Genomic DNA, 15,912 nt, shown 5'->3' with positions numbered 1-15,912 from the left:
GGAGTGTAGACAATGTGGCAGCCATCAAGAGCACTGGGATGGTGTTTGATACAAATCCATATCTTAGGTTGTTACTTAACATCATAATTATTTTGCTACAATTTGTAGAACCTTCCAAATTTTCTGTCTCATAATGTAAAATGAACAACACAACAGTAATTAGTGGGCTATTGTGAGTTAAATACATACAAAATATTTGGAAGATTTACAAACACAAAATATGTCTCATTCTATAGCATCTGATAAAAAATTGATGGCCTTAATGGAAAAAAGATATAAAAGATTAAGACTCTAATAAATACCATGTGGCCCATATTATTTCAATGTATGAAATATTCCAAAACTCAAAATTTTGTTTGAAGATGCCTATGTTCTGTATCATTTCAGATGAACTGACTTTCTGTACTATGCTCTGGAGTCACCTCAACCTCATGGAAAATCAGAACAATGTCACAGAATTTGTTTTCATAGGGCTGTGGGAAAATAAACAAATAGAGCTCATTTTTCTGTTTTTATTCCTGCTCTGTTACCTGGCTGTCTTGATGGGGAACTTCATCATCCTATTCACTATCACCTGCAGCCATCTAATCCAACAGCCCATGTACTACTTTCTCTGCCACCTTTCCTTCATGGACCTCTGCTACACCTCCACCGTGATCCCCAGGCTAATCCGGGACCTAGCTGCAGCAAGAAAAAACATCTCCTATAACAACTGCATGGCCCAGCTCTTCACTTCCCACTTGTTGGCAGGTGTGGAAATATTCATCTTAGTGTCCATGGCTTTTGACCGCTACGTGGCCATAGTCAAGCCCCTGCACTACATGGTGATCATGAACCGGCACAGGTGTAACCTGTTGATCGTCATGGCTTGGATTGTGGGTTTCTGGCATGCTATCGCTCTCCTGCTTGTGATTCTGCATTTGCCTTTCTGTGGCCCTAATCAGATAGATCACTACATATGTGACGTGAAGCCTCTGTTGAAATTGGTATGTAAAGATATTCGTGTTGTTAATATTTTAATGATTGCAAATTCAGGGATTGTGGTGGTTGTGGTTTTCGTGGTGCTAGTAGTTTCTTACATACTCATATTATATCATCTGAGGACACACTCCTCCGCAGGGCGGCGCAAAGCTCTCTCAACCTGTAGTTCTCATATAATGGTTGTGGTTTTATTCTTTGTGCCCTGTATCTATATCTATATTCTACCTCCAGGGAGTGAGAACAAGGATAAGGAAATCTCAGTGTTTTACACTGTGATTGCCCCCATGCTTAATCCTCTCATCTATACCCTGAGAAATGTGGAGATGAAAATCACCATTCAAAAGATATGGTCTAAGACAACACATGCAGAATTTAAGTAAATTGGATGTTATGCATTATGTTTTCATTCTTGTGTATATAGGGCATTTGTCATTTGGGATGTTACAGAGAGCAAGTAAACCTAAGATCTAAATGACTGAGGACAATCTATGTTCCAAGAAGCAAGTAGCTGTCATTCAGATTCCAGTCTGTACTTCTAAGGGTTCAACTACTTCCAGTTTGTGCTTGAATTTGAGGAATGTGGACATGCCCTTCTAAACGACTTTTCTGATCTTATCACTATCACTGTCCTCTCCAAAAAAATTATATGGAATCCTATTTACTTTCGATGAAATCCTATCTTTCCATTTATAATCAAATATTTCCTTAAATCAGTTCAAGATAAATTTGCTAATCTCAGAAATTTATTTAGTAGAAAACATTGTGTTATGATGAAAGACCCATGTTAGGAGGACATGGGTCATTATTGACTCTATGTCTTCATCTCTCTGAATATCTAAGAGATAGTACATAATAAAGTGGCCAATACAATATGGTGATTAACACATTTGAAGTTTTAGCATGGCATATTGCAACCAGAAATTTGTGGTAGGTCATTTTCTTCTCCCTTACAATTTTTCCTTTGTTTTCTTCTGTTTGGACACTCTCTTGCAGCTACACTGGATCAATCTACAGTCTTCAAAATTCTTTAAAATCTCCCTTCTCTATGACTTTATTTGTGCCTGTGTGTGTATGATAATTAGTGTGTGTGTGTGTGTGTATTTGGAGTATTTTTATGTTAAAGGAAATATCCCTTCAGAAGGAATGCTACACAAACAAAAACAAAAAGGCCTTTATATCATTTTTATTTCCTGTGGTCTATAAGTTGTTATTGGCAAAATGATTGACAATATAGTTATTACAGAGTAAATACATAAATACATATATTAAACAAAAATTTGCTATTTGCTTGCCAGGTATTCCTTCTAGGATCCCCTTTCTACATAAGTAGGTTTGTCTAATAATCATCAAATATATCTGACAGGTAAATGCATTGAAGAATTTGACAAGTTCTTTTGCTCAGCATGTGGATGTAAACACAGAATATTTAATAAATATTTGTGCTTGTAAATGTGTTATGAAATTCCTTTCTCTCCATTTATATCAGGATTCATGCTAATTTAAAACCCACTCTTATTAATTTCATTAGTGGATATATTTATGCTGCTAATGAATGCTCATATTACACAGGCATGTTATTTAAACCTTCAGATATAACAATACTGGAAGCAAGTTTGAAGCTGAAGATCGGGTCTAAAGGAAAGTTTAGAATCAAAACTGGCTCTGAGATAGACAGTTCTATTTGACTTCCTGTTTCAGTCTCATTCTCCCTCTAACTCACCCTTATTCTTAACACCATCTCTGTCTAAAGGCATCTATTGAGAGTGATGGTTTGGACCATTTTAGTCTATTCTAATATTCTCTTCAACACTTGGGAGATCTAAACCACATATCATATATATTTCAAGGAAATGTTATTTTCCACTTTATCATTCAAATAAAGAAACTATAATTGAATACAATTAAATTCAGCTCTGATCAAACTTAGATTTTTTTAGATCTTATTTTGACTCATTGCAACTAGGCATTTTAGCAGATAAGACAGTCCAGAATGCTTGATCTGTCCAATTTGTTGAGACACTTGCCCCATATTCTCTATCCAAGTTGGGACATCTTGTAAGAAGACTGACCTTAGAGTTTGGGGTTTCTAACCCCGAAATGACTGTATAATCTCAAGTTTAATGATCATTTATATTTATTAAAAATAAATTACTTGAGCTTTGTTTGATAATCTGCTCTTTGAAATTGGTTTGCAAACAGGTCTGAATGTTCTAAGTGAGAATCAAATGTTCATGCAATGTATTATATCTCTAAGACCAGGTATGATTCCATGGCTGATGATGCTGTACTTGTAAACTGATGGTACTTTGTACAAAATGTAACACAAAATGAATATGATGGATAAACTTGAGAAATGGTCAAAGTATGCCATAGAAGATAAATAAGAGATTAAAAATGTGTAAGAATGTGTTTGGATACATACAGAGAGTCATGAATATATACACATAGTATATAAAGCACAGAGAAAATAGCATCTTAAGAAACATTATGACCTGAACAAGAATAAATAACCCAATAAATGGAAAAGAAATATTATTTAAAAGCGGACTGAACAAAAATTTTTTTTCAAGATAATTAAATCCTGAAGAGATGATTCAACCAAGATAGTGATAGTGGAGGTTCCTAGCTTTGCTGAGTATATCTTAAAGGGGTGTCCTCCTTGTGTTTTTGTTGGGGAGACAATTAGAGATAGGACCACTATCACCTTCAATGGGCTGGTAACTGCTAATTTAAGGGAAAGTTTGGTCAACACTGGGCAAAACATTGAAGAGAAAAGAACAAAACACAAATCTTTGACACTAACAGGATGGACTTCATTTACTCAGGGTTTTAAAATTTCAAAGTTTGAAAACAAACAGCAACTTAGAAAACCCATTTTGTTACTTCTGTTATTACCTTATAATAAAGCTAATAATACGTCAAAGTACTCACTTGTGAGTATTAAACATATAGTAAAATTAAACAACCCATAATTTCTCTCAATGAGTTGTTAGTATTATTTTGCTATGAAGTGACCCAAACACAATAATAAACAGCATAAGCTCTTCTGTACTTTGAGAGTTTCTTTCCTCTTATTTTCCCATACATTTTTACATTTACACCCTGTCTAGTTTATGAGGAGATTTTTATTCTTTCATATTTTCTTTGTCTTTCATTTCCCAACCAACTTTCCCAGTAATGTTAGTCACTAGTGATAAGTAACCTCTTATCAATTAAGTTATCACAGTTGTTGTGATATTACAGAATACATTAGTTCCCTCTTATCTTCAGAAAGCTGGAAGAACTCAGAACAGTCAAACGTTTTTTGAACGGTTCCTTCTGACTAGATATCTTGGACTTCTGGGAAATAGCCATTGAGGCACACTAAGGCAAAAGTGGAGAGCAGATACCCAAGAGGACCTAGCACATTACCTTGGAGAGTAACTTAGCACCATTGGCCTGGAGATACATATATATATATATATATATATATATATATATGTGTGTGTGTGTGTGTGTATACATATATTCCTTAGGGAATGTAATTATTTACTGCTTTCAGAGATCTGTTTATTGCCTCTTTTGAACCAAATTTTCTTCAGTCACATGTTAAAATATGTGTTTTCTAAAACCTAAATATTTGTGTTAACTTTTGTAGGGATTTAAAAACATATTTATTTTTTAATATGAGTTAGCATAATATGTTGACCTTTTAAGTTCTTACCTTACTTTCTAGGGACTTAAAGATATAGTTATTTTTGAGTTTCTAATAGTTTAGTGAATATTTGAAGTCCCCTCCCTTGTCAACTTTTAGGTTAAGACATGTTTGAAATTTCCAAAATATTTTCAGAGAATTAATCTGGGTGTGTTTGAATTGTTGCTTTGCAATGCCCTGCATTTTGCTTCACTTTTGTAGTGTACTGACCCTGATGGTAAGTAAATTTGCCATGACACCTTGATTGGTTCCACCAACCATAAGCTAATTATATGCACTTTATTTTAGTCTACATAGTTTAACATTTAAGGTTATTACTTTTCTTGTAGTATTTGATAGTTTAACTAATATAAAAATGTTTCAAATGCTTTGGATTTTATTGAGCATTTGTTCAACAAATAAAGATTTGATAGATTCTATTGAAAAATGTGTTTATGATGTCCCTTTGAAATAAATAATAGTAACTAGTGAATACAGAGTGAGAATCTATAATTCTGAAAGCTAAAATCTAACTTAGTAGTATTTCAACCACTGACCACAATTTAATATTTCCTATAACTTAAGACTATAAAATAAAATGTTAATATTGACCTGCTCCCTCCTGCCTACTACTGGATTCAAATCCAAAGACTTTTCCTAGTGCAGTGAAAAAAATTTTAAAAGAAGCAAAATAAAAAAAAAAAACTGTGAAGTCTAGAAACACAGAAAGAAACAAACAAAAAATATATTTTGTCCATGCAGGAGTGTGATTAGCAACTTTATTCATAATTGCTAAACCTTGGAGGCAAGCAAATTGGTCTAAAGTAGGTGAGCTGATGAATTAACTATGGTACATCCTGACAATGAAATATTATTCAGTGCTAAAAAGAAGTGGATAACAAGCCATGAAAACACGGGTGAGAATTTAAATACATATTACAAGTGAAAAAAATTTCATCTGAAAGCAACTACTCTATGATTTATCTATATTAGCTTCTGGACAAAAATAAATGGAGAGACCAAAAAGATGAGTGTCTGCCAAGGATGCAGGGGGATGGGAGGGAGCAAAGTTTCCTGAACTACTCTTGATTGTAGGCTTTGTGGCACTCCAGAGAAAGAGTCCCTAAGGCAAACTAAGGCAGAGGTTGAAAATAAATACTCAGGAACACCAAGCACATTTCTTTGGACAGTGATTTATCAACACTGGTCTGCATCTGTGTGGAAACCCCTTTGAGAATATAATTATTTAGGGCTTTCAGAGACTTCGTTATCTTTGTGTTCTCATTTAAGTGTATGTTCTGTTTTTCTGCAAATTATCTTCAGCCATAGACTAAATTGGAAGTTTACTGGGAAATAAATATTTGTGTTAACTTTTGCAGTAATTAAAAACATACATTTTGCTTATTTTTTTAGTGTGAGCTAGTATAAAGGTATTAAACTGGCATTCAGAATCCTTAGCTTGCTTTACTTGGGCTTAAAAATGCATTTTCCCTTGAATCTCTGATTTTTGGTGAATATTTGAAGTCTGTTTGTCTTGGAAATCCCTGGAAGGAAAAGACATGCTGAGATTTTCAAAATATTTTCAGAGAATTAACCTGCATGTGTTTGCAACTGTTTTTCTATTTTTCTGCATTTTCATTGCATTTGGAACTGGAGACAAATCTTCAGAGTGAATATCTGGGGAGTGAGTTTCTGAGAATGGAATGCTTCCTGACGCAACCTAAAATTAATCTGACAATCACTTGGATCTGATGTTTGGTGAATTAGCTGTGACACCTTGGTCTGGGAAGGGTCCCATCAAGCATAGATAAACAGTATGTTTTTTATATTTATTCTACGTAATTCCATTTTAAAGACTAGCGGTTTTCTTGTAGTGTATTAAATTATTTAAAAATTACATTTATATTTGATTTAATTAATATAAAATGATTAAAATATTTTCATTTTAATTGTTAATTGTTTATAAACAAAATTCCAGTTAAGATCAATAAAGTTAAAATGAAACATTTTTAAGTTGGTAGTAAATTTCTGTCCAAATTCATTCTTATATGCATTTCTCCATACTACTTTTATGAAATAGACTAGTATTAGAGCAGAGATAGAGCACAATAAAAAGGCTTTTCTATATTTCAAAATTGCTGTCATTCTAAAGTGCAAGACTTCCATCTGTGTCAACTAAGGTACGTGTATAGCAGAGTATATTCTCCTATAGTAACAGAAAATAGGAATATGTGGCAATAGCATTTAAATATAGGAGTTTCTATTCTTATATGAACAACATAACCTACATGATAAGTATAGTTTTATTCAACACTGTCAAATAAACAACTTAACTATATTTTAATAGTGTTAAAAAATCAAGCTAATGATTAGTTTAAAGAAATGCTTTCAGATGATCAATCCATCATCAAACAACAGATTTTTAACGAATAGATCAGTGAATGTAAAATTTGTCTAACATTTTTATTGAGCCCATTATAAATGTTATTTTCCCCTTTGTTTTCCTTTGGACTTGATTACATATGCATGCATGATCATTTCTGTACTTGCTAAATAAACCACTCAAAGTTAAGGTTGTGTATGGAAAATGCCTATGAATAATGAACCTTAAATATTACTGGGGTGTTTTATATTATATCACATACTCCACATTAAATTTCTGAATTATGTAATGCTATCTTAATTGTATAAATACAGAAAATGAAGCTTAAAGAGAGTAGAAAGACTGTTGAAGTTTAACACGTTAGCGATTTCTATTTTATGAATCATAAATTAAATTAGATTTGATATTATATAATATAGGGTCAGTTAATTCCGCAATAGTGGTAAAAAAGAATCCTGGAAGTGATTTTTTTTTTAGCCTACACTCACTTTACACTGAATAAATACTGTCTTTGAATTTAACTAGATACAAAATATATAAACCTGTGAATTTTTTTCTTTGTCTTTATTGCAACAAACACCACTCAGTGCTAAATAACAATAAAATTTATTTTCAAGTTACCTTCTGTAACTTCTTTAATTCACCTTAGTTGTTTATGATTGCATGAAAACATGAAGCTTCTAGCAAAAGCCATGGCAGAAACAATTCAAACAAATTTGGGCAATTTAACTGTCTTATATTTTCCTTATCAGTTGTCATCACAAGTTTTAATGACAGTATATATGTGTATATATAGATGTACATGTAATATAAATACATATTCATTATTAACACTTAAAATGCAAATATGAGAAATGGATGAATTTGCTGAATTTTTTCAAAATGACTATCCCTAATTGATGTAACATACTTTCTGTTACTGTACCATTTTCATACATTTATTATTTTAATATAACAATAATTGTATTGTCTTAATATGACACTTTGACCACATTTGATCACATAGCAAAGAATACTGTGCCCTAAACAAATTCAAGTTCAGCAATTCAAGCTGTGGAGTTTAAACAGATGGTATTAATTTAGGCTTCATTGCCAGCCAATATAGGCATTTGGTCTAATAATTTTGTAGGGAGAAAAGCTGAGCATATAAATATAAGGCACGAATATTGAAAATTATAAAAGAAGCATCTCTTATGTCTGTCTTCTTTATTATTAAACAATATAGCTAATATAAATATATAATGTAATGATAAAATATTTGCAAAATAAAATTTAAATATTTCAAATAACTATTGGCAATATTAAGTAAAAACATAACTCATTATTACTATCATATAATAATTCCACAATAGATTTATAAAATATGTATGTAATGACAAGAAAAAAATCTTTTTTATTTTCCTTAATTATTTTATTAACTTTTTAATTTTTTTACATAACTGCTGCTCATTTTGTATATTTAATTTATCCATTCAGGTGTAGTCCCCATAAATCTCCCACCTCCTCCTCACCTGTGAACCATCATTTTAGTCCCTTGTGAGACTTTGTGACTTAGTCCCTTGTGAGACTTTCCTACCCTTCTTTTGACTCCCTAATTCTCCTCTCCTTTTCTGTGTGCCTCAGATCTATATCTGCCTGCAAGTTTTCTTAAAACGGAAAAAAAATCTTAATTCACTTAGTTCAGTTAATATTAAGATTCTATTCATAACTCTGTTTTATAAATTTTATATTTTTGCATTCATAGCTGATTTTTCACAAAATCTATGTTTTATTTCTTTCAGATATACTTCGTGTATAAAATAAACATAACTCAAATACATGGAAAACCAGAGAAACATCTCAGAATTCATTCTTCTAGGACTTTCTTATGAACAAAACATGCAAATATTTTGCTTTGTTCTTTTCTTACTCTGCTATATTGCTCTATTGGCAGGAAATCTTCTGATCCTTGTCTCCATTCGATGCAGTCCTCTTTTTGACCAGCCAATGTACTATTTCCTCAGTTACTTATCATCCATGGACATCTGCTACACCTCCACTGTTACACCCAAATTAATAGGTGACCTGTTGGTGAAAAGAAAGACCATTTCCTATGGTAGCTGCATGTTGCAGGTCTTTGCCATGCACTTGTTTGGAATGATTGAAGTCTTAATCCTTGCAGTCATGGCTTTTGATCGCTATGTTGCCATCTGCAAACCTCTCCATTACATGATTATCATGAACAGGACAAGGTGCAATCTCCTTGTTTTAGGTGCTTGTGTTGGGGGTGCTCTCCATTCCTTTCCTCAATTTTCTATGGTTATCAGGTTGCCCTTCTGTGGCCCTAATGAAATCGATCACTATTTTTGTGATATTTTTCCTTTGTTAAAAGTTGCATGCACTAATACCTATGTCACTGGTGTCCTTGTGATTGCCCTTTCAGGCATAATTGCTTTAGTTATCTTTGTTGTCTTATTTTTTTCTTATGGCATTATATTATACACATTAAGAAATCAGTCTGCTGAGGGAAGACGCAAAGCCCTCTCCACCTGTTGGTCTCATATCACTGTGGTCATCTTGTTCTTCGCTCCTGTGATCTTCATCTACCTTAGACCTCCTACTACTTTCCCCGAGGACAAAATTTTTGCACTATTTTACACCATTGTTGCACCTATGTTCAATCCTTTAATTTATACCCTGAGAAATGCAGAAATGAAAAACACCATGAGGAAACTTTGGTGTCAAACATTGATTTCAAAAGAAATAAACAATTAATTTGAAGAAAGGTAATTACTAAAAGGAATAGATGAAAGTGAAGAAATCAGGTGACTTTCATAGATTTTTATAATTCATATTCTATCTTAAAAGGAATAAATGTGGGAAAGAAGACTACACATTTTGCCTGACAAAATTGATTGGAGAAAAAAATTGGTTTGTGGCATGTGAGATATATATATATATATATATATATATATATATATATGTATATATGTGTGTGTGTGTGTAATTATTGGATCAGTGAAAATAAGATCAATTAATGCCACATTAATCATTAAAATGTAATTTGCTTGATAATTAAACTTTTTACTTAAGTTCTAAACTACATAATGTCATACATTCTGTATAGCTGGAAAGTTGAAATCAAATAGCAAAGAAATATCATTCAGAAATCAGTTATTTAAAAAATAAATTTAGAGTGAATTGTTTTAAAAAGGTTCAATGTTTCTAACTTCTTTGAAATAAACAATAGCTAGAGACGAAAGTGAGATCTAAAACTCAACCTGAAAACAAAGTAATTTTGGCATAGAACCTGCTGGTCAGAATTTAGTAGCATTTCCCATGAAACTTAAGGAACTATATAACAAAATGAAGTTGTTGACCCTCTCATATTTTCCTAAAATAAATAAATAAATTAGTAGTCATTGGTTCCAAAAGACACTTCCAACTACAAAGAGAAAATTTTCAAAGAAAGAAAAAATGAAACATTGTGTGGTCTAAAATCAAAGACAGAAACAAAAAAAAAATGTATTTGACTGAGCAGGAATGTGTATAGCAGCTTTATTCAGAATTGCCAAACCTGGGTGACAGCCAAGATGTACTTCCATAAGTGAATTAACAGCAGTACATCCTGGGAATGGAATATTATTCAGGGCTGAAAAGCAATGAAGTAACAAGCCAACACAGGCAGGACTTAAGTACATATTACAAGGTGAAGGAAGTCCATGTGAAAGCAACTACTGCATGGTTTCACTTATATGAGCCTCTGGAAAAGACAAGATAAAGAGACAGTGAAATGATAAGTGAGTGCCTACACATGGTGCAGGGTGGGGGGGTTGTGAAGGGTGGTGGTGGGAGCAGTCACGGGGGAGAGGGCAGATGGGAAAAATAGGAAGATTCTTTTTTTTTGAGGTAGTGAAACTATTCTTTATATTACTAAAGAATTGGATATTGTCATTATACAAATAAAAACCTATAGATTGGACAGCACCAAGTGTGAACTCAAATGTAAACACGAGTTTTTGTAAATAATGTGTCAATGTAGATTCATTATTTCAGGAACAAAGGCATCTCTCTGGAGTGGACGTTGTCCCTGCCTGGGGAAAATGGATACAAGTTTTTCTTGGTGCATTCCATTCAATTTTTCTGTATAACTAAAACTAACAAAGTTTATTAGTTTAATAAACCAGTCGAATTACTTATTAAACCAATTAACTTTACAAAGTTATTAGTTAAAATACATATTGTGGTACAATAATAAAGCAAATCACTTTTTTAAAAAAATAATTATTTATTTATTTATACAAGAACCGGGGTACAGACCAGATGTGCGGGAGGGTCAGAGGATTCACCAGAGACAGAGCAGGGAACAGAACAGGCAGACTGATGAAATACACTGCTTAGGGACCAGCAGGCGCGACAGGAGAGGTCTGTCGCATCATGTGGGACCCGCACCGGCCCAGCCAGTATCGAACCAGTGCTGCAGAGGCTGCCGACAGCTTCACAGAGCGGCGCTCCACCACCTGCGCCACCAGGGGAGGCCCAAAGCAAATCACCTTGTAGGTATAAAGGGAAGAAATTCTTGAGAAATATATTTTTTGGAGAAAAGCAGAAGAAACTGATGATGGGACTTTCGTGCATGCTTAAGAATATTTAAACTCAAGTCTTCTAAGTTAAATAACAAACACCACAACAAAAAAGACATTAGATAAAATGATTTTATGTAAAGGAAGATAATTATATAACAGCTCTTTATTTGTAAAGATTTATCATTCATATCTAAAATGTGCCTCTATGACATTCATAGTCACGCATTGATAACAAAATGAGTGATGTCACAAATCACCCAAATTTAGTATTTATCTCCATATAACTATTAGGGATAAAAGGAAACCCAATGGACCCTTATTGGGTTTAGTTTTTTGTGTAAGAATTTACTTTTTTATAACAATTTTAGCTTCACCTGAAAGAAAAAAGAAGGTAACGAGATTTCAAGTACAGCTGCTTTCACACACGCACACCCTGCAGTCATAGTCCATCTCCAACCCCAAAGAGTGGCCCAGGAATTACCATGATGAACCTACATTGGCACATCATTATCACCTGCTTCATAGTTACTTTATGGTTCACTGCTTATTTTGTGATTGTGTATTGTAAGGATTTGTGGCATCGTGCAGTGTTTTGCTACCCTAAAAATCTTCTGTGTACTTCTATAATGTCTTTTTCTTGGATTTTCACTGAGATGCTAAAATTCTAATGATGTCTTTACTTGATATCTTATATATCACACAACTAATCTTAGCCCTGTGTCCTGGTTCCCATCTCTACACCTCTGCTTCTGTCCACGTCCAGTCATTTCTGAGCATGGTGACTAGATATTGGGCATATGCTTTCCCTGAATGAGCTACTCCTGTCCTCCAGGCAGGGACAGAACCCCTGTAGGGTTCAGTATCCTGGGAAAGGGGACTGAGCTGGACGCAGCAGCATCCACCGAGTTCGTCATCTTCATTGACACCACTAAATTTCAGCCCTCCCTCCTTGACCTCCAAATCATGACAATCACTTGCACAGCTCTGCCTTTGCTAGTCAAGCACCATTGACCTGTTTCTCAAAGGATAGCTTGGTCTTCTCTGACTTTTTGATTCAATTTTATGTCTTGCTTCTGAGGCTTTTACAAGCTCAGTGTTCCACAAGTTTCTGACACACAGTAGGGTTCACTAAATCATTATTGAATTAATAGAGCAATAGGCTCAGCCATATTGCATAGATCAGCTGTGTGAGTACCCTTGTGAACCCCCAACTTTAGTTATGTCTTCCTTTGCTAAGGATAGTCCTGTTCCAGTTCATGCCTGTTTACTCTGCTGATTTCTTTCCCCCTTTGGGGGAGCAGTTTATGTCTTTCAGCTAGGGATTCTACTTTTAGTTTAATTTTAGAACAATATATGATTTCTCCACTCAGATGTGGTCACCATAGCTCTCCCACCACCAAAGCGCGCTTAGTTCATCACAATATTCCCTTGTGCTATTTCCCCCACTCAAATTCTCCCCTCCACACCTATTCCCTTCCCTGTCCCCTCCTGGTTCAGCTTACAAAATTTGTCTTTGTCTGAGTCTTTATTGCCCTTCAGTTCTTTGTTATGTGTCCTACAATGTTGCTTTCCTACCCCTCTGTGTTCCACAGTCTTGCAGTTATAACATTCTGTTGTCATTTACTGCTGTCTCTGGGAAATTTCACCATATCCTAAGATCAGTGAAGTGAGGACCTGGATATGTTTGTTCAGCTTTGAAGTGCAACTATCAATGTGTCTGAAAACTTTATAGGAATAAAAGTTTCTTTTTGATTAATGATGATGGACAGTGGAATGAATGATAATTATTTCTCCAGAAACTGTATTGTATGTCGAGTGTGATGCCCATTCTAAAAAGATTTCTCACTAAAATGTTAGAAATAAAAATTATTAACAGACAAACATAATACAGAGAATCTACAACCATAAGATGAGACATTTTGCCAAAAGCACAGAATATTGAGTTTGATATTTGCTAATTCACTGATATCCTCTGTTTCAATTTCTTTTCACTCTTCAATTTAAAGAGGAAACAAATCATAGTTTCCCTAAAAAAAAATCTCATTACAGATTTCCTCAGAGTGAATCAGATAAAGGAAGAAAAAAAAATCTCCTTCCTTCATTGCGATTTATTGGTTCTAAGTTTTTTTTTTTCTAGTTGTGATTTTTATTTTTTTAAATTTAAATTTTATTTAAATTTTATTTTTATATTCCCCATACAATTACAACCCCCCTATTTTGACCCCAAGCCCTCCTTTACCCACCCCCCACTCCCCATAGAGTGTCTCTTGTTCATAGTTATTTGTTGTTTTTGATATCAATTTCATTTTCTTTTATTCTTTTATTCATTCACTCATAATGTCATAAACTGGACATTATGCTGCCTTATAAACGAGTGTTAGCTAGCATGCAAGTATGCTACATATGGAGTAACTACATAATAAATTGAAATTCCTGACTGATATTTAAATGTTTTTATTAATTTGGGTTATCAAGTTTTCTAATAGGTTAGCAGTTGAAGATAGTGACATGCATACAAAAATTGTGGAAATGTTGTCTAACCTTGTTAGTTAACATGAAAAGCTTTATGACCCATTGCTTTTAAATCCTTAATACAGTGTGATACCAAAATGTTACAAGAACATATTAACATTAATTAAGATACATAAAAATGAACAAAGTATTAGAGGAAAACTTTAGTTAGAATTAGCTAAAATTTAGCTTAGAATTTAGTTATAATGTACTAACATAGACATATACAAGTAGACACATATTATGGATGTACATACATAGATATACATATATCTGTGTATATATAATGTGTGTAAGTATACATATATACAATATATGTTATATATATATATATTAACAAACAAAACCCTGTTCAATAAATAGCACTATCATTTTCTTACCTTTCAATCATCATTGTGTGACTATGTAAGCTGTCATGAGCATGGATGAGAAATCAGTCATGCTCTGGTTACCCATCTTCAATATACTTGCTTTGTTGATTACCCATTTCTGTCAGATTCCTCACTTGCAAAATATGGAAAATTATGGTGCTTACCTCTTTGAATTTGTTACAGTGATTACTGCTTAAAACCAAGAGATTTTATAATGGTTCATATTTAGTTTGGGTAGAAGAGTTTAGGCATAATACACATAGATACAGAAGGTAAAAGTAAGCCCCATTATTAGGATATTCTGAATGAATATCCAAAGTGTGATACTGGTTTAAGATTTGTCATTTCCTTATATCTCTTTCTACTCCATACAATGCATAATCTATTGTGAGAGCAGTTAATGTCTTTTTTCATCCCATAAATATTTACTGATAAGGTCATCCAGAATGTCCTCTTCAGCCTTTCCTCAGTTGAATAAAAGTCAGTCTCCAGGCACATTTACTTGTCTTCTGGAAATGTTTTCCTACTACACAATTTTTTAATGGCATTTTTCATCTGGGCATTTCTCAAGGTATAGATTAAGGGATTTAACATGGGAGTAATCATGGTGTAGAACACAGCAACTGCTTTATCAATGGGTAAAGTAACAGGAGGTCTCAGGTACATAAATATGCAGGGCCCAAAAAATAAGACAACCACTGTGATGTGGGAGACACAGGTGGAGAGGGCTTTCTGCCTTGCCTCTGCTCTGTGGTTCTTTAGTGAGCACAAAATAACCACATATGAGACCATCAAGAAAAAGAAGTTCAACATACACATGAACCCACTGTTGGCAGCAACAAAGAGTCCTAAGGTGCTGGTATCCATGCAGGCCAGATTGAGCAAAGGATTCAGATCACACATAAAATGATCTATGACATTGGGACCACAGAAGGGTAGTCCAACAATGAAGAGGATCTGTATGGTTGAGTGAAGAAAGCCTCCTGCCCACACCACTCCTATTAGCAGGTCACATAATCGTCGACTCATGATGGTTGCATAGTGTAAGGGCTTGCAGATGGCCACATAGCGGTCATAGGCCATCACAGTGAGCAGGATAATCTCAGCACCTCCAAAAATATGTTCTCCAAAGACTTGGGCCATGCATCCATTGAACTGTATTATCTTCTTTTCATGGAGTGAATCTACAATCAGTCTAGGAGTATTGACAGAGGAATAGCAGGCATCAATAAAAGAGAGATAGGCCAGGAAGTAGTACATGGGAGATGCAGACAATGAGCTGCCAATGATGGTGACCACGATGAGTAAATTTCCTACCATAGAGATGATGTAGATGAGGAAAAACACAACAAATATGATTTTCTGCATCTTTGGATCCTCTGAGAGCCCCAGTAGAACAAATTCTGTGACATTGTTTCTAGTCGCCAT

At 34.0% G+C, this 15,912-nt stretch overlaps 3 protein-coding genes across 3 annotated transcripts; 2 read left to right on the top strand and 1 right to left on the bottom strand.

The window, feature by feature from the left end:
• Positions 1–431: 431 nt before the first annotated feature.
• On the top strand, positions 432–1,361 carry LOC311171443 (olfactory receptor 4P4-like; the record flags this gene model as incomplete). Its single annotated transcript, XM_084234295.1, has 1 exon — positions 432–1,361. The coding sequence occupies one exon, from the start codon at positions 432–434 to the stop codon at positions 1,359–1,361; it is 930 nt and encodes a 309-aa protein (XP_084090421.1).
• A 7,491-nt stretch (positions 1,362–8,852) lies between these two features.
• On the top strand, positions 8,853–9,791 carry LOC311171896 (olfactory receptor 4P4-like; the record flags this gene model as incomplete). Its single annotated transcript, XM_084234926.1, has 1 exon — positions 8,853–9,791. The coding sequence occupies exon 1, from the start codon at positions 8,856–8,858 to the stop codon at positions 9,789–9,791; it is 936 nt and encodes a 311-aa protein (XP_084091052.1). The 5' UTR covers positions 8,853–8,855.
• A 5,191-nt stretch (positions 9,792–14,982) lies between these two features.
• On the bottom strand, positions 14,983–15,912 carry LOC311171351 (olfactory receptor 4C46-like; the record flags this gene model as incomplete). Its single annotated transcript, XM_084234112.1, has 1 exon — positions 14,983–15,912. The coding sequence occupies one exon, from the start codon at positions 15,910–15,912 to the stop codon at positions 14,983–14,985; it is 930 nt and encodes a 309-aa protein (XP_084090238.1).

Source organism: Talpa europaea (assembly GCF_964194135.1).
Source record: "Talpa europaea genome assembly, chromosome: 1".
In the NCBI taxonomy this organism is placed as follows: Eukaryota; Metazoa; Chordata; class Mammalia; order Eulipotyphla; family Talpidae; genus Talpa; species Talpa europaea.
Note: the sequence above shows the minus strand (reverse complement) of the source record. Positions and strands in the feature narration are given on the sequence as shown.